The 21,966-nt window shown below is 47.8% G+C and overlaps 1 protein-coding gene across 4 annotated transcripts in view; it reads right to left on the reverse strand.

Moving 5' to 3' along the window:
- Positions 1–792: 792 nt before the first annotated feature.
- The window catches only part of KIAA1324 (KIAA1324 ortholog), a 70,194-nt gene continuing 49,020 nt past the window's right edge, over positions 793–21,966 (reverse strand). The window contains exons 8-23 of one of the 4 annotated variants that reach the window (XM_032303282.1): positions 18,214–18,302; positions 14,641–14,818; positions 14,326–14,454; positions 13,832–13,922; positions 11,787–11,892; positions 11,338–11,475; positions 10,560–10,823; positions 8,614–8,787; positions 5,803–5,983; positions 5,402–5,498; positions 4,827–4,928; positions 3,355–3,481; positions 3,099–3,277; positions 2,196–2,361; positions 1,893–1,948; positions 793–1,109 (exon numbers count right to left, since the gene is read on the reverse strand). In XM_032303282.1, the coding sequence (XP_032159173.1) occupies positions 1,010–1,109; positions 1,893–1,948; positions 2,196–2,361; positions 3,099–3,277; positions 3,355–3,481; positions 4,827–4,928; positions 5,402–5,498; positions 5,803–5,983; positions 8,614–8,787; positions 10,560–10,823; positions 11,338–11,475; positions 11,787–11,892; positions 13,832–13,922; positions 14,326–14,454; positions 14,641–14,818; positions 18,214–18,302 (2,177 nt within the window). In that variant the 3' untranslated portion in view covers positions 793–1,009. The remainder of the gene's footprint in view (positions 1,110–1,892; positions 1,949–2,195; positions 2,362–3,098; positions 3,278–3,354; positions 3,482–4,826; positions 4,929–5,401; positions 5,499–5,802; positions 5,984–8,613; positions 8,788–10,559; positions 10,824–11,337; positions 11,476–11,786; positions 11,893–13,831; positions 13,923–14,325; positions 14,455–14,640; positions 14,819–18,213; positions 18,303–21,966) is intronic. The other 3 variants (XM_032303283.1, XM_032303285.1, XM_032303284.1) reach the window with 3 other exon arrangements.

The following is a 21,966-nucleotide window of genomic DNA, read 5'->3' on the forward strand; positions in this document are numbered from 1 at the left end:
TAGAAACAGATATCCTGGCCACCTCGGGTCCATCCCATTGTGGGGCAGATCCCCCAGTACGGCCCCACTAAAACCTTGGCCTCCTCGTGTTCTTTCAAAATAAGATACCCCTGGTCCATGATGTGCTCAAGCCTGTACAAATGGGGACCTCAAGTGCAGGACATTTTCCTTGCTGGTAAGGTTTGGCGTGTCTGTGGGTACAAGCAAGCAGAGAAGAAAGCAAGAACACCTGTGTTTGGGGCTTACCTGGTTCTCTTTAACATCATAGGGAGATGGTGGGACATTAAAAAATAAGCGGGGAGAATAAATTCACTGGGGCTTTGGGCATTTTCTTGGTGCACTTTTTCCTTTAGCTCTTGTGAGAATATTCATCGCTTATTGAGAAAAAGGAAGTCAAGTACCTGGTTTCAAAAACAAAATAAAACTTTCCTTATTGCTTCTCTTTGTGCTTATCAAGACTTTTCTTCCCAGACCTGACTCACCTTGCCCTCAGCCTAGCCACGAAACTCAGTCTGAGCTGGTTATCCAGGAGAGAAGAATCCAGACTACCATCACAGACCAGGAGAGAACACCAACACTCTCCTTACCCAGCCTCTCTCCTAAAGAGATCATAAGCAGAGGGCAGATCACCAGAAAAACTCCCAGCTGCTTCTGCCGTTAGGGCAGAGGAAGTTGTTTCTATACTTCAGAAGAGAGAAATATTTTCATTCCGGAGCTCTATGAATTATGAGCAGACGAAGCTATGGCTCTGGCAGCTAGACCATTTTGGGAAACAAGATGCGAGCAAGGGAGTAATATACAAACAAAGTGTGGGTATATTTGACAGGTTTGAGGCAAGCAGAAAGGAGGGTTTGGGTACTCTATAAAAAAACCAGATATCGGAAATCCAAACTTCTTCTGATAAGGCCACAATGAAGAGATTCCCAGCAGGAAGCTGGCAGCCAAATCGCCACAGGCTTGCAAGGTGGTGTGCCCAGGTGAAGAGGCAGGGGAGGCAGGGCAGTGCCTCTTACAGGTCCATGTCTGGGCCTCCTGACGATGTCTTCAGTGGCACGGAGTCAAATCCATCAGGAGTCCTCTGAAAGAGAGATGGTGACAGGAGCTGGCTGCTGCACGGCGGCAAGATGGGGAACAAAGGAGAGAAACGGAAAAGAGGTGACAGGAGGAACCCTTATGGAATTCCTGCTTCCAGTGGCTTTGTGGAAACAGACAGAAGATACCCTCTATTCTTCTTGGTCCTTCCAGTCAGTCAGAGGGTAAGAAAAATCTTTAAAACCCCCTGCTTTGCATCTTTGCTGAATTCTAAAAACCCAGAAAGACTCAAGGGTCCCAGGGTGAATGGTTCTCCCATTGGTCTTTCACACACACACACACACACACACACACACACACACACACACACACGCGCCACCCTGCCGGGTTAGCACAAAGGGAATGAGATTCAGCAGTCTAAACTCCTCCCCGCCCTCCCCTGCCCATCCTGGTTACTACCTTCCCACCCACACCTGTTGGATGAACTGGTTCAGGACAGGAGGGAGGTGTGGGCTCTGGCAGGCTAGGGCGGCACAGGGCTGTGGCCCCGGAGGCGTTGCTCAGATGCTCTCTGCTGGCCCCACACCTGGCGACAGTGCTGTCAGCATAGCATTTATGAGCTTCAGATCTTCTCACCCACCCACACACACACGGAGCCAACTCTCCCAGCTCCACAGCGCTCAGTGGTGAGCAGCATGGCCTTAGCTATGACTCAGCCCCCACAGGACAGGGCCCAGACATCAGGGGACAGCACCCTCCACTGGTCAAAGGAGAGCCTCACTTCTATCAGAAGTTGATCCTAGGGATCGCCTCTTCCCCACCCTCCGAGAAAAAAAAAAAAAAAGGGAAATGATTCTTACAACGTGGATGGTTCAATACTCCTTCTGGAAGTTAAAAGGCCCAAACAGTCCATCAACTGGAGTGCATGTTGGGAGAGAAGGAGCCTGGTCAAGAGCAGCCTTGGGCCCCATGGGAAACAGTAATGGTGTGGAAATACAGAAGGCAGAAGCCAGGATTTTGAGGGTGGGGGGCTGGAACAGTAGGAAGGGTGGGGAGTAGAGTAGTGAGTGGTCCCTGAACAGTGTGGGACCATTCAATGTCCTAGGACTGGTGTCTTCTCCAGCCCTCCAGGCTGACCTCAGTGTGCTGGCCAGCCTCCCTACCTTAGAGGTAAATGATTTGATCTTCCCAAAGAGTGACTTCTTGCTGGTAAAAATGAGGTCATCCTCCACGTCCTCGCCTTCCATGATGGCACAGCTGTCAGCGGCTGGCAGGTCGCAGTCCTTGAGGGTAGCGTTCATCACCAGCTTGGAGTACTTGTACTCCAGTCTGTGAGGCAGGGCAATGAGAAAGGTTAGACAAGGAAATGTGGAATAAGAGAGGGGAGAGGTGGGCGCCTGGGTGGCTCAGTGGGTTAAGCCCCTGCCTTCGGCTCAGGTCATGATCTCAGGGTCCTGGGATCAAGCCCCGCATCGGGCTCTTTGCTCGGCAGGAAGTCTGCTTCCCTCTCTCTCTCTGCCTGCCTCTCCATCTACTTGTGATTTTTCTCTGTCAAATAAATAAATAAAATCTTTAAAAAAAAAAAAAAAAAAGAGAAGGGAGAGGGAGAGAGGCTGGGCCCTAAACAGGGAGCCATAGATAAGGCAACTGAAGCCTAGCAAAGTGGTGTGAGGCCTGGGCTTACAGCTAAAGAATCTTGATTTCCAGCTCAGTGATCTTCTTCCCTTAAGGCTAGCTGTGTCTGTGTTCTCAAAGCTTAATAGAAATACTGGAATGATGAGGTCATTATTTTAATTAGTAATAATAACAACAAACTAAGGATATTCTGCTTTTCCTTTGAGCATCTAATGGTCATTTATAGACCACCATGTGGTACTGTCCCTGTTCAGGAGTCAGGACAGCCAAGGCAGCTGCTGGATAAGTGGCTCAACAAGTCTCTGGCCGGAGTCACAGGGTCCATGGCCAACCCCAGAGAAAAGCCTCATGGATTGAATTCTCAGATGTCCTCTTCCCGGTGCAGTGACCCAACCCTGCCCATCCCCAGACTCCAATACCCCATCACATACTTTTGATTCTTTTTCCAAAAGTAACAGGTCAGGACGGTGAGCAGGATGGCAGTACAGGTGCCTGCAGAGATGCCCACTTTCAGCCAGAAGTCGATGGTTTTGCAGATGGTGACTCTCTGCTCAGGCAGGGAGATGCCACCCGCACACAGCTTTGGCTCACGCCACACGTAAGTGGTCTTCTGTTGGGGACAAAGACAAGGAACTCAGAGATCGCATTCCCTTCTCTCCCAGGACGTCCCTGAGCAGAGAGACCCACCTGGATCCCGGCCACACAGCTGCTGACGATAGCGTGGTAGTCAGCAGGGGAGCAGAGTGGACAAGCAGCCAGGCTCTCCCACAGGAAGTGGAAGTTACAGCCGTCACAGGTCCCATCGGAACATGCGCTAGCAAAGCAGAAAGGAGACGTGAGGGCTTATGCGCTGGGTGTGGCAAGAGCTGGTGGGAGTCCCATCATCTCATAGCTCTCCTCGCCAGACTCTTAGCCCCATCAGGGTCCTTCCCGCTAGTCCTTAATACAGGTTTTGCTCTCCAGTGTCCCTGATAACAAGAGGCCTTCCCAGTCTCCACCAGGTTCTCTACCCTCTGCCCACTTGTTTCTGCTACATCAGATGAGAGCTAATGTCAGGTGTCTGAGCTGTACCATGGCTGCCCCAGCCAACGCCCCGTCAGAGGCTTCTGTTCTCCCCCATGGACCTGTGACATTTTGCAAAAGCCTCTTCAATGCAGCTTCCTTGGGCGGGGATGAGGTGGGGTGCTGGGTTTCAGGAACAGACTTAGGTCATGGATATCTGTTAGTTACTTTACTGCAATGTTTATACCAGCAAGAACAATGGTCTTATATTTTGACACCACAGAGTTAAAATATCTTGCATTGGTCCCCATCTCCCCGAGCAGCTGCTATTTAGAAACAGCATTCCCTTGGGTGCCTGGGTGCCTGGGTGGCTTAGTCGGCTGGGCATGTGCCTTCAGTTCAGGTCATGGTCCCAGGGTCCTGGGATCGAGCCCTGAGTTGGGCTCCCCACTGAGTAGGGAGCCTGCTTCTCCTTCTACCCTTCCCCCCTGTTTGTGCTCTGTCTCTCTGTCTGTCTCTCTCTTTAATAAATAAATAAAATCTTAAAAAAAGAAAGAAACAGCATTCTCCAAACCATCTTCCTCAAGACATTAGTGCCCCTCAACATGTTAGTTGGGGGAAAGAAGGAGGTGGGGGAAGGGTCCTGCAATCAAATTGGTTCCAGAATTCTCAATTCAGTGCACCCAGCTATTAAACTCATAATTGATTGATTACACAGAGATTGATTACACAGAGATTGCTAAAACTGTTACTCCTCCTAATAATAGCAAGTACACACCAGACACCACAAGAAGTCCACAAGTCACCTGGTCTCACTGAAGCCTCAAGATCACCCCCTGAGGGAACTTCTTGTTGTCCTCATTTTACAGATAAGGAACAAGAGACCCAGAGAAGATAAGAAATGTATCCACGATAACATAGCTGGTAACTGGAGGACATGAATCCAATAGCTGTGCCTAGCTGTCCCCGTAATGGTATGGGATTGTGAGAATAGCTTGGACTCTTCCTTCTGCCCCACTCCTGACACCTGAAGATTGAGAATTTGAAGTCATGACTGTGTCCCCAATAGCCCACTCATGCCTCTCAGAGTGTTTTCTCTTTGACTCTTGGGATGAAACGAGTCCAAAGAAGGGAGACCTTGTTACACACCCCTTTACCTCGGCAGCGACAGACGTCCAGGGGCGGGTTTCAGTGGACTGCATCGGACACGGATGGTGGTCGATCTCCCAGAACTGCAGGACTGGGTCACGTCATTGGACCTGCAGAGCAAGCCAGCCCCCGGTGGGGGTAGAAGTCACTCACCTGTTTCATTGGGGAGTCACTAAGTGAGGTCAGCACCAAACAGTTCCCTTGCTGGGGAAGTCAGGACTTGGGGGTGCACAGGAGTTGGTTTATACACTGTGAGAGTGGGGATCGGGGAGAGCTGGTCAAGGGGAAAGGCATTGGTCCAGGAGAGGTTAGCATAGGCATAACACCGGAGTCTCCTAAGGCAGGAAGGGAAGTCAGCCACAGATAATCCCATATTTCTCCCTGCCTCCAGGGCAGACCTGCCCCAATAATACCCCAGAAGCTGGGACCAGTGAACTCCCAGCCTGTAGCTGTCATGGCTGGGTCAATCTGCTAGACATCAGACATGTTCTGGCTTGATAAGTAGGTGGCTGGAGAGAGGGATGCACCAGAAACGGTGGCGGGGCTAGGTTTCCCTTGCATCCGCCTGGTCTCTCATCTTCACCTATAAAAGAAGATCACGTCCGGTATTCCCAAGGACTCCGGGTGGAAAAGTTCAGCTGGGGAGGTGATTCCATCCAGAGTCATATCTGTTGTCACCCCTGCCAAATTAGAGCTCCTAATTAGTTGTCACTAGTAGCACGAGCCAGCAACCACTTCAATTCTTCCAATACCTGTCAACATCCAACCTTCCTCCATCTCCTCACATTCCCGACTGGCTCATGAAAGGGTAAACCAAGGTTTGTCAGAGGCCCCAGGATGGAATACAAAACAGAGATCAAGAGGGTGGGCCCCTCATCTGGGGCCTTTTTATCTCAGAGCCTGGTAGCCTCACTCTCTCTTACACACTTACACACACACACACACACACACACTCACACAGGCTGGAGCCCCTGGGTCACTCACCGATAAGACGGTCGGCGAGGCTGACAGGCTGCGAGGACACTCCAGCCTTGTAGCCTGTCACCTCCGGGGGGATGATGACCGCCTGGCAGACGTAGGCTGTGATGGATTTGGAGAAACCCGACTCACCCTCAGGAATCCGGAGGTCGGTGACATTGTCGGCACACACGGACATTTTCTTACCCTGGGTAGGGGGACGTAGGGAGGAAGGAGTGGGAAGGAATGAATGGTCACACAATTCCCAAAGGGGAAGAGGGCACATTGCTTTCACATCTGAAATTTCAGCCTTCCAGTGGTATGCTGCAGTGGAATGATTTCATCCTAGATCTAATTACAAGACACATTTTTTTTTTTTTTAAAGCTAAAAATAAGGCCTCGGTGTCCTAGTTTCTGGAACTCTGGCCCAGAGGTCGCCAAGCCTTTTTGTTTCCTCGGAGTCACGTGGGAGCCTCATATAAGCAGGGTTGGGATGGTGGCAAAGACCTGGAGTTCTAATCTACCAGCCCACCAGTTAATAGTCTTCCTTCTCCTAGCCAGATTTCTAGATAGATACTGAAATATATAACCGAGTCTCTGAAGTTTTTGAACATCTGGCTTGGCTCACATTCCCTCTCTATCTCCCTTAGTGCTTGTCGTGAGAGCACTTTCCAGACAGATTCCCAGCAGTTAAAACAGACCCCACAACTAGCCCCCTCCCTGCCTTGAGATAGGACATCGTAGAAATAATTGGAACATAATCCACTAAAAAAAAAAAAAAAAGGACCAAGTGAAGAAAGTCTGTGTTTATGTAGAAAACATGACAAGAAATAAAATGTTCTCTAACAATCCTCACTGTAGAGAACTCTGGAAGATGGTAAGATTAACTCTCCTTCTTCCTGGAGATTTTGTAATAGAGGAAATACTGAGGTATTATTCCTTTAACAACATTACATTTATGGAATATCAGTATATAATGTGTCAGCATAAAATCATTTGTTCACTACTTTAAATTTGAGTGTACTAAACCCAAAGAATAAATACAAAAGCACTTATTCAAAAGGATATGTACACCCCTAAGTTTATTGCAGCATTATTTACAAAAGCCAAATTGTGGAAGCAGCCCAAGTACTCACTGATAAATTAATGGATAAAGAAGATGTGGCATATATACACAATGGAGTATTATTCAGCCATAAAAAGGAATGAAATTCTGCCTTTTGCAACAACATGGCTGGAGTTAGAGAGTATTATGCTAAGAGAAATAAACCAGTCAGAGAAAGACAAATACTATATGATTTCACTCATATGTGGAATTTAAGAAACAAAATAAATGAACAAAGGAAAAAAGAGAGAGAGAGAGGGAGGCAAACCAGGAAAGAGACTCTAAACTATAGAGAACAAGCTGATGGGTGGGAGGGTGGGTGAAACAGGTGATGGAGACTAAGGAATGTACTTGTGATGAGCACCAGGTGATGTATGGAAGTGTCGAATCACTACATTGTACTCCTGAAACTAAGGTAATACGATGTTACATTCTAGTAATGTATGTTAACTACCTATACTGGAATTAAAATTAAAAGCTTAATAAAATGTTTAAGAATGGAAGTGTCCTAAGCACTTACCCTGTCAGATTTCCAATATTCTAAATTTTATTACAAGTGAAGTTATGTCAATTGCTAAATCTGGTGATTCTTAGTTTATTTTTCAGATTGTAAGAAATTAGGGACAAGAGAACAGAAAGAAACCTTTGCGTTATGGTAAAACAAAGACCCATTTTTGTCTTTGAACTGACAGTAGTGTGACAGCACACAGGAGACATTTCTGAAAAGAATAAAGGGGAAAAAACCAAAAAGTCAATCTCTCCAAATTCCCTGTCTTCATCTCTCTCCCCACTCCCTGAATGAAACTTTTGCTACATGGATCTTGCTTTAATCAGCCTCAGTTTCTGAGTTACCACTAACTCCTTGGAAGCTTCATTTGAACTTCAAAGACTTGTAAAAACAAGATAGAGACATGCATCTCTAATCTTCCATAGATTATTTCTTTTTTTAAATTAAGATATAATTGCCATAGAAAATTGATTGGTTTATTTCTTGGCGTGTTCTCTATACAAACACAAATCAACTTTTTTCACATGTTCCAGAAGGTGGTAGAAGACTGACTGTGTGTTAAGTGAGGTCTCACTGCCACACAGGGTCGCAGACTAAAGGCTCAAGATGCCCTTTATTTTGCTGCATTTGAAACTATCTCTCCGACTGCTAATCCTGGCTTGTTTGTAATTTAGTTAAGTGCTGTAGTGCTGGGATTACTCTTTACATTTCTGTCTTTGACTTGTGCATCCAACACATTTACAGCAGCGTGAAATGGCTAAAGGTAACATTCTTCCCATATCCTGGAAAGCCTTTCACATCCCTTTTAAAAAACTGCCCACAAAGTTTCTTAGAGATGAACTACATACAGTTTATTTTATCCAGTCTTTAGGAAACAAATGTCAAATGCCTTGATTAGTGAAGACTGCTCAGACTGCTCTTTAAAGGGAAAAAAAAAAATCTTCCTCTGGCATTGTTTTTTAATATTCAGTTTGAAAGAATTAAAGTCAGGTAGGAGTAAATGAATATCTTAACTCAAACACCTTTATTTTCCTAAATGTTTATATTCCAAATGATTTAATTTTAGAGGAAAACGTCCTCCGAGAGAATTATCATCACTTAGAAACGCTGGCGTCTTCTCAGTCGCCTGCTGCCTGGTTTTTTGGCTTTGCGCCTGTGTCCATCTCTGGCTCTGACCCTCTGGTGTCCCATTTCGATATGATGCCCCGGCACTCACACAGCTTACCTCGTTTCCACACAGACTGAGGGTAAAGTGGTGGAAATATTTCAGCCCTTTGGAAGTGAAGCTTGGCCCTCCAGCCAGAGAGACGGTGTTTGCCAAAGCCAAGAAGTTGTAGTCCAACCCCCTGGTCGGAGTGCTGGTGGAGAAGGTGCAGTCATTGTAGCACAAAGAGTGGATCTGAGGGGAAAGGCTCGGTCAGGTGGGCTGTTCGGGCGGGGCCTGAAGGGGACTGTATGGAGAGTGGCAGCTATTATCCCCAGCCTGGTCCAGTTCAGGAGTGAGAGAAGCAGACGTAAGGATTGGGTGGGCATTAAAATAAGGGAAATGGGCTAGTGAGGGTTATGTACATCCTACAGCGCACTTGTTAGCACGCATATGGTATACAGACCCGAGTCTACTATTTTTCAGTAAGGAATTCAGTCAGATTTTATAGCCTTGTCCCTCTGCCTAGATGGCTGAACTCTCTCAGGACTTAAGGTAGCCCCTTCTTGCTTTTTAGCAGAAGACAGGGAGGTGCGAACTAGAAGAAGGGTATTCCGGATGGCAGAAGAGAAGCTACAAGCCTTTCCCGTGCCCCATTTAAAAGTCACTGAAGCCTGCCTCCTCTCTCCCAGGTTCTCTGCAGGACGCTGAGCCTCAGAGGGGATTTAGGGGACCTGGGTGCTTTTGGCTCAGGTCATGATCTTATGGGTCCTGATCTTGTGGGTCATGAAATGGAGCCCCACAAGGGGTTCTGTGCTCAGCATGAAGTCAGCTTCTCTTCCTCTCTCTCTGTCCTCTTGCTCTCCTTCTCTCCCTCTTTGGCATAAATAATAATAATAATAATAAATAATAATAAGTAATAAATAAATAAATCTTTAAAAAGAGGGGATTACATCCCATAAACCCCATAAACACCTTACTCCTTTCTAGAATCTCCGTTCAGCAGCAGCCTTATGCAACTGTCATTCCCTCCCTCAGCGGCAGAGGGAGCCCTAGGGGAAGAAGTTTGCAGCAAAGGTCTGGGGTGCCTGGAAGAGGTTCCCCAGGTCTCAGAACTGTGGCATTTACTGCACAGCTAAACTAAGCAGCATTTGCAGACTGTATAAATAATGCCTCACAGATGTTTGTGTATCGATGTGTCTGTGATAAGTAAAATATAAGTTCATTTAAAAAGTATTAATGATTTGTCTCCCTCCCCGCCCGCAAGAGACTCTTAATCTCAGGAAACAAGGTTGCTGGAGGGGAGGGGGGTGGGAAGGATGGGGTGGCTGCGTGATGGACACTGAGGAGGGTATGTGCTCTGGTGAGTGCTGTGAATTGTGAATGAATGATGATTCACAGACCTGTATCCCTGGGGCAAATAATACATTATATGTTAATAATAAATAAATAAATAAAGCGTTAATGAATACTTAAGAACTTTTCATCATAGTACTTTCTTAGCTTCAGAAAGTGCATGGGGCAACAGCACTGTTATTTTACTTTAGAAAAAACCTCTAGGATAAAAGACAGCAATGCCAGTTAACCGTATGTCCCAGCGATGGTGGGTTGCCTTCCCAAAGGAGAGGGGGGCCAACTCCCATGACAATAGGCTGCACTGAAGTAGGCTGAATGTGAGCCCAAGCTCTCATTCCTTCCCTTTAGGTCTCTGCAGAGATGCCAAATAACCCTCCGGACCGGATGGTCACAGATCTCTCTAACCCACCCCGTGAAGATGAGACTTGTCCATGGCTGAGGCCTAGACCCTGAAAACCAACTTCTCTACAGCTAAGAACTTGCTCTCCACGCTCAAAGCCTGGGCAGGTATCCTCAAGGACTCTAACCTGGGAGTGAGCTACAGGGAATGCTTGGCTATCGACCCCTCAAGAGCGCCCCCCCCCCCCCCCGCCACTGCCCCAGGTCCTGGCACCCTCTGAGGTGGTCCATTCAGAGATCCAAGGTTAGAATGCATGATATATGGTTGGCACCTTGTTGCTCTTGGTCCCTGGACCGCAGGGCACACAGGCCTGGATGCCATAAGGCTGGTGGGCCTTCAGGATTGTGTTCGGGGGGCAGGAGTGGCAGGTTCCTGAGTCCCGATCGATGTAGTAGCCAGGAGGACAAGAGGTGCAGGAGGAGCCCATGTCAGAGGCTTCCAGGGCACAGGGACGGCAGTAGGAGGCCACCCCGTCCATGACGTTGGTGATATTGATGGAGTAGATTTTGGCGACATCATTGGTGTACTTCCTGCCCTGGAAACGGGAGGAGAGAGGGGAGAGGCCTGAGATGTCAGCAGCAATTGGGTTCTCTAGAAATAGCAAATGACTACTTAACCCTCTTTACCCTCCAGTACTTGAGAAAAATCTGAGAAGCATACTATTCTTCTTCACTGAAGAGTAGCCCTTTGTGAACATTTTGTGTCACATTAAACCAACACGAGCCCATTCTAAATGTTCTATAAAAATATTAAGTGCCACAGGAGAAATATGCAGTAGATACCATTACATGAAAAAAGCAGGTCTCTTCCTTGTGAAAGGGGACAAAAAATGTACTTGAACTTTTAGTGCCATCTTCCTGGGAAGTCATTTGGACAAGGCCAGATGCTTCTCAGGGGTGGGAAATAGGCCGTTCCGTGCTTGACTCTTTCAGATCCTTCGAACCCTTGGGTTCTGAACCTCACACTCATACTTAAGCTACTTCCAGGAATTATCCTGGCTCAGAGGTCTCTTCTGGAAGCCAGGGGTCTGGAGAAGGGCAGCAGCTTACCGTCTCATGAAAAGTTGTCCTCTGGAAGGCCCAGGTGAAGCTCATGGTAGCATTCTCCTCAATGATATAGGTGTAAGACTGTTTGCCTTTGGAACCTTTCCATGTCTCCACGGGAGTATTGGTCCTAGAATTCACACCCTGAATCCAAGATAGATAAGTGAAGAAGGCACAGTGGCTGGGTGGCTGGCTGGTGTGCATGGGGGGGTGGGGGGGCAGTGTTCCCATACTGCTGCCATCCCGGCGGTCAGAACAGTCGGTCAGACCCATGTTAAACTGTCAAGTCCCTGAAGGACAGTCTAGGCCCTTCTGTGAAGTTACTATAAACGGGGCCATCAGTTACACTGGCGCACCAAAGGGGGCCGGCGGTCAGTTATGTTGATGGCCAAAGGGAGCCAACCTTCACAATAGTTCCCAGAAGCCCCACAGCAGACAAAGAAAGGGAAACATACCACCATGAAGTAGAGCTCACAATTCACAGAACAGATGGTCTCAAAGACAAATGTGATCCTGGCCACCTCTTTATTCTCTGTGTCTGCCGTCACTGACTGTGGAGGTCTGTGGGGGCAGAAATGAAAAGTCAGCTCCCAAGACCAGGCAGTGCTTCCCGAAGAGCCCAGACAGCAGCAAAAGGTCTGCTGGGGGACAGGATTAAGTTCTGAGGACTTTGGAAAGAGCACGGATTAAGTCCAATTCTGCCACCTGGCTATGCGATCAAATTGCAGTTTCCTCATTTGTAAAATGAAGGTGATAATACCTTTCTTATTTACCTTCCATCACTGTGGTGCCATCCAAGGGCATAACAGAGGGAGGAGTGCTTTGTAACATGCTCTAGAATTTCACTAGCACAGTGGGGTCCTCGGACCAGCAGCATCGCCCTCACCCGAGCTTATCAGAGGCCCGGAACCTCAGGCCCCCCACACAGACCCACTGAATCAGAATCTGCATGTTAACGTGATTCCCAGGTGATGCAGAAACACATCAAGGTTCCAGAGTACCTACATGCACTTAGCAGCTCACTCTCTGGGGTGGTGAGAGATTTTCTCGGGTCAAATGAGCAGATATTTCAATTTGTCATCTCTTCAGCCAAGTTCTCAGGCTGGTCCTTCTTTTGGGAAGACAGAGCCAAGCCCCAGGGGGCAGGTGGGGTAGGGGTGGTGAGTGGAAGAGGTGAGGAACCACTCTACTGGAGCAGTCAGCTTTGCAAATTAAAATGTCCTTTTGGGAATGTTACCCCCATCCCTCCAAAGCCTAAAAACCGAGCTCACCCTGCAAATGGGTTATAAATTAATTTACACTGCTCAGCGATAAGCTGAGTAAATTAAGTAAGTAAATTAAGAGAAGAGACATTATTCCTTTTGAGCAACTACCATGGGCTTGAGCACTGTGCCAGTGATGGAAAGGGGGGAGCTTGAAGAAGATAATGGAGAAGCCAGACTGGCAATAGGGAAATGCATTCAGCAGTCCTCCCTCATCTTGAAAGCTCATATGGGCAGAAGAATTCACTTTGGCTTTGGAAATCCATTTATGGCTTTTCTTTTGTCCTTGGCCATTTGCTTATGTCCTAAGAACCACCAGTCCCAACTCCTATCTACACAGTTATGCTAACCACTGGGCTGGAAAAATCATCTCAACCTGAGTTAGTCCAAAGTCACAGACTATCAATCCCCCTGTTTTACCAACGAGGAGCCTGAAGCCTACAGCAGCATGGTGACTTCCCCGAGTTCACAAAGCCAGTAACTGGTGAAGTTCAAGTGCCTGTTTTCAGTAGAGTGTTCTTTTCACCACACCACATGCCTGTAGTCTTTATTTTAATGGCAAACGCATTGCTTAATGTCCTAGGTCTTCTTGGGATATGGGGATCATTATGACAACAAGAGCCATCCATTTCAGTCTTCTTGTCCCAAATGAAGACGAACTGTCTGTGGATACTTCTGGCCTTCTTTGTAAATTTTTAAAAATTTATTTATTTATTTACTTTGGGTTTATTTACTTATTTTAGAGAGAGAGAAAGTACACAGTGGGGAGGGGCAGAGGGAGAGAGAGGATCTCAAGCAGAGTCCCTCCTGAGCTCAGAGCATAATGCGGGGCTCCATCCCACAACCATGAGATCATGACCTGAGCCGAAATCCAGAGTCGGATGCTTAACCGACTGAGCCACGCAGGCACCCCTGGCCTTCTTTTTAAAAGTTGTGTGTTTGTTTGTAACATTTTATCTGATGGTGTGAAGAGGAAGAATTCAAGTAGCGAGCGTGTGGCCAATCCATGAGAGAAGCCAGGTGTGAGAGAGTGCCAGCGGGAGGTCCGCCAGTGTGGGCAGCAACTAGGAAACCACCTGAACATTCAGGTTAATGCTCTCAGACCACTACCCTGCTCCCCTCTGTTCTGAACTCATGCTTCCACACGCCAGAACCCTCCCCTCTACAACACTCCAAGCTATGTGGGACTTGGATGTGATCAAGGTGGCGTGGGCTTCCCTTAGCTCTGTATCCCTCACCTGAATCCTGGCACAACCAGGGTGAGAATCATGAAGTCATTGTCTGAGGCTCCAACAGCTGTATATATGTGATCACCAGCCACCTCCCAGCCTGGGAAAGGAGAGGGGAGAGTCAGTGTCCCAGGGGTCCCAGGTGCAGGGAAACATGCACCCAGCTGACACTCTGAGAGAGAGAGAGAGAGAACACCGTCCTTTGAGGCATCCAGACCCACCACCAAAGCAAAACCATGTTATCTATCCTGCTACTTCGGTCAAAGACTCTGAAGATCTTAGAGCAAGCCCTTTGGAGTGTGTGCACATGGTTGTTATCTCTGGTTCTATCTACAAAACTAAGGTCTGGCAGAACGAACGTCCATGGGGAGTGGAACATTCCAGAGGATACATGCGTGATTAGCTCATTTTTCTGGGGATATCACTGTTATGAAGAAATGTGAAGCGGGAGAGCTCCCGGTCAGCAGGGAGCTGACAGCTCACTGCGGTGAGGAGGTACTCACCAGTCATGCCCTTGTACTCAAAGTTGATCCCACTGAGGACGGTGGTTTCCATGTTCGAGGGCAGCGTGTTCCACCATTTGTATTCGAATCCCACGGCTGGCTCAGTCCCGGCTGGACAGTGGCTGCAATCTGGGGGAACCACAAGATCCGTGCCTTCAGCAATGAGGCCGCAGCCACCCTGACGGGAGCTGCCGTCCCTCAGACAAGGGACAACAGTGGTGGGCAGTGTGCACGTTCCACTGACCGCTCTGAGTGCCACGCCGCCCACCCAGGTAGGGGACATGGGAATGGACAGGACGCAGACAGAGAGGTTACCAGAGCCATTGGAGTAAGAGCCGTAAGGGCAGGGCTCACAGCTGCTGTTGTTGGTTTTGAAGAAGCCCGGGTTGCAGGGCGGGCAGCGGGTCTTCACCCCAGAGGCAGGCAGCTTCACGGCCCCCTCGAGATCCTCTCCACAGATCTTCGGCTGGGCCCATTTGTACATGAGCTGGGTCTGCAGAAACGGATGAAGAATGGCTCAGCCTGTGTGGGATTTAGCACATCTTTAGAGTGGTGGTGGTAGGGGGTACTCGGGTCTATGATGAAAGTTTCATGAGGGTAGGGGACCCCCTTCTGGTCACCAATATATTCCATGCTCCTGGCCCAGAGCCCGGCACATGGCCGTGCTCAATAAATATCCGCTAAGTGTTGCCTGGATGAAGAAGGGTATACTCAGCGAGGACATGTGTGACAGGGAGAAGGGAAGGACCAGCTGTCTCCAGAGAAAGCTCTGGTTCCAGTGTAGCATCTTATGACTACTAAGGTCACAGGAAAAGTAGCTGATGAAAATCCCAAAACATAAAAAGGGATGTCTCCATGTGTCTTCCAAGTATTTTTCTTGCTTTTGCATTTATTCAGTAGACAGGTATAGAAGCCTACTACACTTGTGTGCCAGAACTGGGGGCTCAGCAATGGAAGAGACATGGCTCCTTCCCTTAAGGGGCTCACCATCTAGCAAGGACAACAATCGCGTAAGAACAATCAGCGTGGGTGGATGGATACTGTCTTGATGGGACATCAAGACAAAAGGGACAATGTTGGCCAAGGGCTACAAGCTTCCAGTTATAAGACCAGTAAGTTCTGGGGCACTAAGTTGCATCAAGGTGATTACAGTTAATAGTACTATACTACTGTATATACCCGAGAGCTGCTTAGAGAGTAGATCTTAAATGTTTTCACCACACAAAAGGATAATTATGTGATATCATGGAGGTGTTAATTAATGCTATGGTGGTCAGCATTTTGCAATATATAAGTATATCAAATGAATACAGTGGGCACCTTAAACTTACATAAAGTTATGCATCAATTACATCTCGATGAAGTTGGGGGTAATGGGAAGAGGAACGGTCAGCCATCAGATCAGTGGACAAGGAAAACACTGTATCTGTCACTCAGTAGGGCCATCCCTACTCTTTTGATGGAGGTATGGGATACAGAAGAGGGAATGACATGGGGAGGCTCCTGGTTTGGCAGGGGAAAGCTACTTGTGTGGCCCTTGGGCCAAGTCAGAGATAAAAGGTGTAATCTACAAGAGCGAATTGCATTGAAGGGACTGATGCTCTGGGCAGCACGGCAAGGCATGTGAAAAGGTGGACCAATAAGGCATTCATCCACTTTACTCAGCATAAGAAAGGACAAGTCTTAAGAGGAGCCTGTACTGTCTTGGGTCCTGGGGCTCCTCTCCTGACCCTCTCCGTTCCACCGTGAAGAGACTCCTCCCTGTGAAGAGCAGCCAATGGCCAGAGCCCCAAACTTGGGCTCTAACCTGGGTGCTCTCTCCCTGCTTGTCCCCCGAGTCTGATGGAGAGAAGGGTCTGGGGAGCAGGAACACTGACTGGGTCCATCTCCTGGAGCAGCACATGCAGCAGACCCGGAGGACTGGTCAACCTGTCCCTGGGGAACCACCAAGGCACGGCAAAGACCATAAGGACGATCATGGGAGTGGACTCGATTTATGGCCCTTGATTTAAAAATACAGTTTAGAAGACAAAATGGAAGCATGAGACTGAGCAGAGCCAGTGCAGGCGTGAGAGCCCTGCGAGGCAATCCTGATGAATGCATACTCATGTGCACTCATGCTGCAGGGCTCCTCCCCTGAGCCTTGGCTGGGCTGCCAGGAGCAGCAATGGCTCTGGCCCCAGGCTGTTCAGGCAAGGGAAGATGCCCCTGCTGGCAGGCAGCAGAGCTCGCTGCGGCTCCAGAGGGCCTTGGCTGGAGGCTGGGAGAGGATACTGGAGCAGAAGGAAGCAAAGACCACCACATTCAGCCCCATGTTACGCCAAGGGGGGAGAAGAGCAGCAGGATTCAACGTCCCTACTTAATTAGTGAGTCAACTGATGCCAAGAAGATGAAAATGGTTTCTACAAGGTCATACAGAATCCCAGACACTGCACAACAGAGGTAAAACTGATGAGATGTGTAGCCATTCTCCCTCAGCTGCTGGGGGAGAGAACGATGCTCGAAACACGAGGGCAGGTGTGGGGAAGGGTGGGGAGTAAGAGAGGATGATGAAAAGCAATCACTGCTAAGGACCAGACTTTATCCCATGCTTATCTGGCAAGAGGAGAATTCATCCAGCCGCCCAACCAGGAAACACTTACGCATCCTAATAATAGCCAAGCCTATGTTTAACGCTGAATGCAAATTTCCCAACTTCTATCTTTCTGGGAGGCTGTGGTTTAGGGATACAGACAATTCATCTGGAACCTCTGATCTAAGACAAATCCTTCCACTCGTGCCCCTGAGCCATCCCAGCTCACTTTCTGCTGTTCCTCGAATTTGCTGGACACAAGTCAGCCTCCTCCACATGTGCTGTGTGCACGGAAACCACCGTGGCCACCCCTTGTCTCACTCAGGTCTCTGTTCAAATGTTACATCCTCAAATGTCATCCCAACCCTCTCTAAAACAGCATTGCCACCCTTTGTCATTCTCTGTCTTTTCATCTTAATTTTTTGCTTCCACTCACTACCATCTGATATACTCTTATTTATGTTTTATCTGTTGTCTCTCTTTGCACTTGCTCCCCAGCAAGAATGAAGCCCCGTAAAAGTAGATGTTCCCCCACCCTGTTTGGTTAACTGCTGTATGGGAGGTACCAGGCACAGGCACGGTAACTGACTTTTGAACATGTGACCTCCTCTGAAAGGCCTTCCCTGGCTCCCCAGTCCTGGTCACGGCTCTCCCGGAGGCCCCCAGGCCCCTACACTTCCTCCTCCTGTTCTCATCTCTCACCTTCCCTCCCAGAACAGTGAGCTCTGGGAGGGCAGGAGCCTTCATCACGTGACCCCCAGCCGGGGCACGAGGCCTGGCAGAGCATTTGTTCTCAAATCACGCCTGCTGACTCAGAGGTGACGCAGACTACAAAGGAAAGACTCTCTGAGGCAGAAAGCCTGGGGGAAAGAAGGAACCAGCAGAGACAGAACAGTCAGCCCATTCTCCAGTGAGACAGGAAATGGGAATGAATTCCCTTTGCCAGCCGACAAAAGCAGCGCTGAGGGGACAGGTCTGATGAGTTCCATGAGGAAATAAGAGCACCATGGCCCAGAGGCGCCAAGCGAATGGGAGAAACCAAGCAAAAGAAAATGCAATGGCTTTTTTGCAACAGAGCATGTGTGAATAAGCAGTGGAACAAATGGGGCAAAAACAGTTTCTGACCTGAAGATGAAAGAGGCCATCTCGCTTTGCCTCCCCACTCCCCCTCCCAGGCCCTGGAGTCCCCACAGAGGTCTGTGGGATTTTCTCCCTGTCAGCTCCACTGACTTCTGGAACCCCAAATGTAGTAAAGCCCAAGGAGTGGGCAAAGGAGCTATCTGGGGGCCAAGGGGCTCCAAGACCATGCTACCCACCTCTCCGTTGGCATCACAGGCTGTGTGAGTATAGAAGTAATCTTTATCCGTGCAGGCCGGACGCACTTTGCAGGAGGAGGATCCCTTCTCTAAATTGTAAAAGCAAGGACAAATAGGTGAAGTCACGTAAGAAATCAGAGCTCTTCACCACTTGCTCATGACCCTAGGACCTCCAAGACCCTGGGGTACAGCACAAACACAGGTATTGCGGGAAGAAGAAAATCCAGCCCACCCACCCCTCCTTCTGCTTCGCTTCCAGAACCTAAAGCCCCACTCAGATACCCCCTTTGCACCTGTCCCTGGTGCTATGAGAAGGCACTGGCGGGCAGGGCATCAGGAAGGGGACGTGCCAGCGGGCCAGAGAGAGGGGTGGGGAGCCAGAGACAGCATCTTCCAGGCTAACCACAACTAACACGGTTTTTTGAGACCTGCCATGTTCCATTTGCTTCATAATCCTGTGCAGGTGTTTTTTCCACTCCTGAAGGATTACAGCAAATCTTAGGAAAGCTTAGGACAGTGTCTTCATACTCTTATTCCAATTCTTTCCCTGCATTTTCTCTGAATATCTCCCTCCAGTGAAGGTCTTCCACCTTCGGCGTTTCCCTTTCTCCAGGCACCCACTCTCCACAAATAAAGTGGTAATCTCCTCCGACTCCACTTAAGACAAAGAGTTTTTTCCACTTTCCCCTCCCCCAAACATCCTGCCACTATCTCTAACCCTTGACCTGTTCCTAATAAAAAAAGGTATCAACTATCATTTTATTTATTCTACTCTCTGTATGTTAGCTCTGCTTTAACCCTGTGAATGCTTGAATGGCAAGAACTATTTCAGTGTATCCCTCTTTAAAGCAGTGGACTTCACCTTTTTGGAATTAAAAACATTTTGAGAAATTGAAAAAAAAGACCAGTTTGGTTTTTCCAGAGAAATATATGTAACTTATGCAAATTAATTTTTAAAACTTTTTTTTTTTAATTTTTAAAACCAGGGAATTTATTTTCTCCAGAATGAGAACCACTCCTTCGGGCACCTGGGTGGCTCAGTCATTGAGTGTCTGCCTTCCGCTTCGGGTCGTGATCCCAGAGTCCTGGGATCATACCCCACATGGGGCTCCTGCTCAGCGGGAAGCCTGCTTCTCCCTCTCCCACTCCGTGTCTCTCTCTGTCAAATAAATAAATGGAATCTTAAAATCTTAAAAAAAAAAAAAGAAAAGAAAAGAAAACCACTGCTTCATAGAGGACCAGTGTAGCACTATTACTACTGCTCCTGTCATTGTCATTTCTTTTTTTTTTTTTTAAGATTTTATTTATTTATTTAACAGAGAGAAATCATAAGTAGGCAGAGAGGCAGGCAGAGAGAGGAAGGGAAGCAGGCTCCCCACCAAGCAGAGAGCCCAATGCGGGACTCGATCCCAGGACCCCGAGATCATGACCTGAGCCGAAGGCAGCGGCTTAACCCACTGAGCCACCTAGGCACCCCTGTTACTGTCATTTCTAAGGTGACTGCTGTGTCACCTGCAGGCAAGCATTTGATACAAGTGTGCCATCCTCTCTCTGTAGATTACCTGACAGGCCATGTGATAGACTGAAATGAGATTTTCAGTATTACGATCTGGGTTTGGATCCCGTTCCATTTAGTAGCTGTGTCACTTTAGGCAAGTTACTGAACCTCTCTGACTTGTAGAGCTCTCCTCTGTAGAGCATGAATAATAATATCTACCTTACCTGAGCCAGCACGTTCTTGGTGCATTGGAAGTAGGGGCTCACTAAATGCTGGTAACTATTACTCCCTGTGTTTGTGGGAATTATTTTTATTTGTTAACTGTTATGAGATTAAAAAAAAAAAAAGATATTTTTATTTGTTTGAGAGAGAGAGCGAGCCCAGGGGAAGGGGGCAGAGGGAGAGAGAGACTCTCAGGTAGACTGCTTGCTGAGCGTGGAGCCCAACCTCATGACCCGGAGATCATGACCTGAGCCAAAGCCAAGAGTCTGATGCTCAATCTTCTGAGCCACCCAGGCACCCCTTGTCATGGGATTTTATCTGTCTATCTACTTATTTATTTGACAGAGAGAGACAGCAAGAGAGGAACAAAGCAGGGGAAGTGGGAGAGGGAGAGTTGGCTTCCCACTGAGCAGGGAGCCCGATGCAGGGCTGGATCCCAGGATCCTGGGATCATGGCCTGAGCTGAGGGCAGACGCCTAACGACTGAGCCACCCAGGGGCCCCTTGTCATGAGATTTTAAATAAGGATTGAAAGTTTCTTTCTCTCCCTTCCAGTTCTTATACCTCAACTGATCCTTTCTTCTTTCTGAGGCACCAAATGAGTTCCTAGATCAGAGAATCTCCTAGTTACACCCTTGTTGGCCTACCCTAGGGAGCTCCCTCCACTGTGTGTTCCCACACCTCTTCTGTTCCCATCTGATTAGCCTGGGCAAGAGGGAGCTACTGCCTGAGGAACAGCTGGAGTCTTCTCAGCTCATTGACTTGGTTAACAAGTAGAAGGCCCTATTCAGCCAGAGGGATCCAGGGATTCCTGCTTTTGAGAAGCTGGGCCAGGAGGAATTCGGAAGGAGATGCTGAAAACACACCATTTCCCAGGATCCAGCATAGAGGGTCTAGCAGGTTGCAAGTTCCATGTTAAAAAGTACATTTTACACAAGGACTTTTCTCTGCTTGTTCAAATATTTGCTCAAACTGCTACCCTAGCTCCAGGTTTCAGCAAAAGTGGTCCAGCTGTTTATACACTTGATGATTGCTAACCTAGTTTTAATAAATGATTAACCCAAATGCTGAGCCGGACTTCCCTTCCCTAGCTCAGGTTTCATCAAGGTGTTGAAGTTGGGTACTGGTCAAGTTTGAAAGATCTGCCTAGATGTTCGGGCAAGGGAGCAAAAAGTGATTCTTCTAACGTTGGCCCAGGGAGCAAGACTGTGAGAAGATAAAGTTTATCATGGGGGCTTGGGATTCTCTCTCCGAGCGTTCCTCTTCCTTTCAGGACTTCTCCCCACCCCCCGGAGTATAATGTCCTCTCATTCAGATCCATTTCATCGAAGGAAAACATTCCCCTTGAGGACTGAATCATCTAATGAAGGCTTGGTCCAGCTCAGATACCCCCTAACCTCTCTGAGCTGTCCTTTATTCTTCTATACACAGGGAGATCACTCCTGCACTCTGGGAAATTGTAAAGTACTATCCAAGTGACTTGTTATCACTGTTACCTATGCTAAGAGTCCTTTCATGGAAAGAGAGGCCAGCTGGGATAAGCCTCAATGAAAATGAACACAGTTGACCCTTGAACAACAAAGGTTTGAACCAGGAGGGTCCATTTATATGTGGAACACACACACACACACACACACACACACACACCCAGAGTACAGTATTAGTATTGTAAATGTATTTTCTCTTCCTTATGATTTTCTTAATGACATTTTCTTCTCTCCAACTTCTTTTATTGTAAGAATACAGTATGTAATATAAAACACAAAATGTATATTGACCAATTGTTTATCAGTAAGGCTTCTGGTCATTAGTAGTTAAGTTTCTGGAGAGTCAGAAGTTATTGTCCCTGTACTGTTCAAGGTTAAGCTGTGATAAAATTAGTGCTTACTACAATGCCAGGCACTGTTCTAAATCTTTCATCTGTAATAGTCAATTGATCCACACAATAACACTATGAGGTAGATGTGATTATTGCCATTCCCATTTTACGGATGAGGAAACTGAGGCACAGACAAGTGACCTGCCCAAGGTGGC

Source organism: Mustela erminea, chromosome 10 (assembly GCF_009829155.1).
Source record: "Mustela erminea isolate mMusErm1 chromosome 10, mMusErm1.Pri, whole genome shotgun sequence".
NCBI lineage: Eukaryota > Metazoa > Chordata > Mammalia > Carnivora > Mustelidae > Mustela > Mustela erminea.